Raw genomic sequence first — 2,915 nt, 5'->3', positions numbered from 1 at the left:
GTTTTGAGCAGTGTAGAGTAGCGCTTGTTGTTTGTCATTTCTCCGATCACAAATGCAGACTTTATGTTTACGCGGCGCGGCGCAATGCAATGCGTAAAAAGACAGTATAAGTCATTATAATCCATAATTGTCTCCCCACTGGATGCAACAAATGCCTCGTTTATAATGGGTTTGAATGTTTTTGTATCGTCGCTCCAGCCGGGACAAGGCATCACAATATGTAAGGGGCGTAACATTTCCGTCACACCCTTGAGGTATTCGGCCAATCACAACGCTCTGGATAGCTGGCCAATCAGAGCACACCTCGCTTTTCAGACCGATGAGCTTTGTAAAAATCGAGACGTTTCAGAAAGGCGAGAGGAGAAACAATAATCAATATGGGGTGCTGTGTGTACATTAATGAGGAAAAAAAATTAACTTAAATGATTTTAGCAAATGGCTGCAATATAACAAAGAGTGAAAAATTTAAGGGGGTCTGAATACTTTCCGTACCCACTGTATATATATATATTGTTCTATTTGTGTTTCAAAGTTATTTATAATAAGTGATGTGAAGTGTACTGTTAAGTGCACTGATGTCAGGCTCATTTTGGATAATAAAATTTATTGTTAAATACCCTGCCTCCATTACATATTTTTGTCACATCATTATAAGTGTTTGATCACCACATTTGAGTTATCATTGCTAAAAATGTATTTATGTACATATATATTCTGTTTATGTATATACTGTATTCTATATACAGTACCAGTCAAAAGTTTGGACACACGAATGGGAAGTGTGTCCAAACTTTTGACTGGTACTGTGCTATAATATACACGTAAAGAATATCGGCCGATATATCGATATCTGACTTTTTTTACTCCCTAATATGGGTATAGGCATCGGCCCCAAAAAAACCCATTTCGGTCAGGCTCTATTATGTATTTGTAGTATGTATATTATATATTCATTGTCATTTAGTCCCTTGTGAGAGATGTTGGATACAGAGTTTTGTTCAAATACACATTTCCGTATGTCAAAAAGTCTTCAAATCAATGTTTCTGATGTTCTGATTTATCTCTTTGATCATTAGTTTGGTTCATTGCCTCCCTGATTTTTTTTTAATTGCCAATGGAGAAAATGAATGAGAAAGTACTTGCAAAGCCTAGGCTGCCAGGCTCACTTCCATGCTCTATTATCCAACAATTCAAGTCAATTTTATTTATATAACAAGCCAATTTATTTTATATAATACAGATTCTGTTTCAAAACAGCTTCACAGTAATAAACAGTTAAATTAGTGTTAATGTTGCTAAATGCATCAATTACGAAACTATTTAAATTTCAGCTGTAACAGAAGACAGATGGCGTCTCAGTGCAGCCAAGTTTAGTTCGGTGTCGATGTTGTCAAGTTCATCAATTATGAAATGCTATAGAGAAGCTCTACAGAAGAAAATAGTGCCATTATTCAGCTCGAGTGATGTCAAGCATGTCTGACCTGTTCTTTGCTCCCTATCCTGCAGGCCCAGGTTAAAAAATGTGGACCGGAGCAGCGCACAACATCTGGAAGTGACAGTGGGAGATCTGACGGTTATCATAACAGACTTTAAAGAGAAAACTAAGCCCTCCTCCAGTTCATCCTCCAGCGCAGCATCTGGAGACCACCACAGCCAGAGTGGATCCAACTCAGACAACACAGAGAAGGGGATCTCCAGATCCTCGTCCCCGCGAGGGGAGGGTTCCTCACTCAACGGGGAATCTCACTAGGAACCCGTGGATTACGAACGTTACTTCCAGTCTCCTGCACCTAATATATCCATTTTAAACGAACAGTCACAGGAGCACGCTTATGTATGCCAAGACTAACCGAGACGCAGACTTAACCCAGCAATATAAGCCATCTCTCACTACTACCACAGTTATAAGATCAGAAATATAGGATTTCACCACAATACACTCATCCTGGTTTGTTACAATATCCAGTAGGTCAGCTTGAGATAAACTGTAGAATTTGTAAGCAATTTTGATGATTGAATTGTGACAATTTCATTTCTATAGCACGTGGTAATATTATGAATCAGATAAGTGTTGTTGTCTGTTTGGATTTGAAAATTTACACCCATTCTCGTTCTCTTCATTATCGTCACATAATTTCATAAACCATTATTTTTTTAAACCACAATTTGTAATTTCTGCAACAGCACCCATTACGTCTCGACAATTAGCCCTGGGGCTTAAAAACATTCAACTGGAACATTGTTGTGAACGTATTTGCTTCTACATTAATGACATGTCAGTTGCAAATTGTAACTTTAATATACTTTAAATGCATTACATGATGGGCATTAAGCCATCTATGAATAACTGTGACCCAAACAGGACTTCTTTTCTCAATTGTTTGTTGCACCTGTTGGTACTTTTTGTATGGTTTTATGAGACGCAGAAATCAATTGTTTAATTTGTTCTTGTTCATGCTGTTTTATTTGAAACTTGTCATAGATTGCATCACTTGTGTGGCTAGTTCAACCAGCACCGTTTTGTGTTAGATTGTCTTGATATAATTCTGTTAATTCCACAAGAAACATAACATTTATGACTAAAAATGACATGTATTTGTAAGATGCTGAATTCATCCCCTCCTTTATGATGAACGGTGGTATATAAATATATTGCAGTTTAGGAAATATCTCTTAATAAAATTTAAGGTTTAGAATCCCGTTGTCAAGTAAAAGTTATTTTCAGGGCAAATGAAGATCTTAAGGGAGTGATTATCGAATTTTGGTCGTTTTTGTGGTGAAATGCATATGACATGCATGCGGATGATATTCGCTGTGGGTCTTCGAAGTGTTGTGGTTTTTACCTCACCATGAGGAGTGATGCAATATGTAGCATACGGGTTGAATCAGAGACAAGGAAGAGTAGCTATCGTTTC

General features: G+C 37.3%; 1 protein-coding gene across 2 annotated transcripts in view; it reads left to right on the top strand.

Annotated features, from left to right (window-relative positions):
* Nucleotides 1-2,693, top strand: part of LOC107725590 (YY1-associated factor 2-like) — a 17,093-nt gene extending 14,400 nt beyond the window's left edge. For both annotated transcript variants that reach the window (XM_016534905.1, XM_016534904.1), the window contains one exon: nucleotides 1,507-2,693. In XM_016534905.1, coding sequence (XP_016390391.1) covers nucleotides 1,507-1,750 — 244 coding nt within the window. In that variant the 3' untranslated portion in view covers nucleotides 1,751-2,693. The remainder of the gene's footprint in view (nucleotides 1-1,506) is intronic.
* The last annotated feature ends 222 nt before the right edge of the window (nucleotides 2,694-2,915 follow it).

Source organism: Sinocyclocheilus rhinocerous, unplaced genomic scaffold, assembly GCF_001515625.1.
Source record: "Sinocyclocheilus rhinocerous isolate Xijiao unplaced genomic scaffold, SAMN03320098_v1.1 scaffold153, whole genome shotgun sequence".
Lineage (NCBI taxonomy): Eukaryota > Metazoa > Chordata > Actinopteri > Cypriniformes > Cyprinidae > Sinocyclocheilus > Sinocyclocheilus rhinocerous.
The sequence above is the reverse complement of the archived record's forward strand: the minus strand, read 5'-3'. Positions and strand labels throughout refer to the sequence as shown.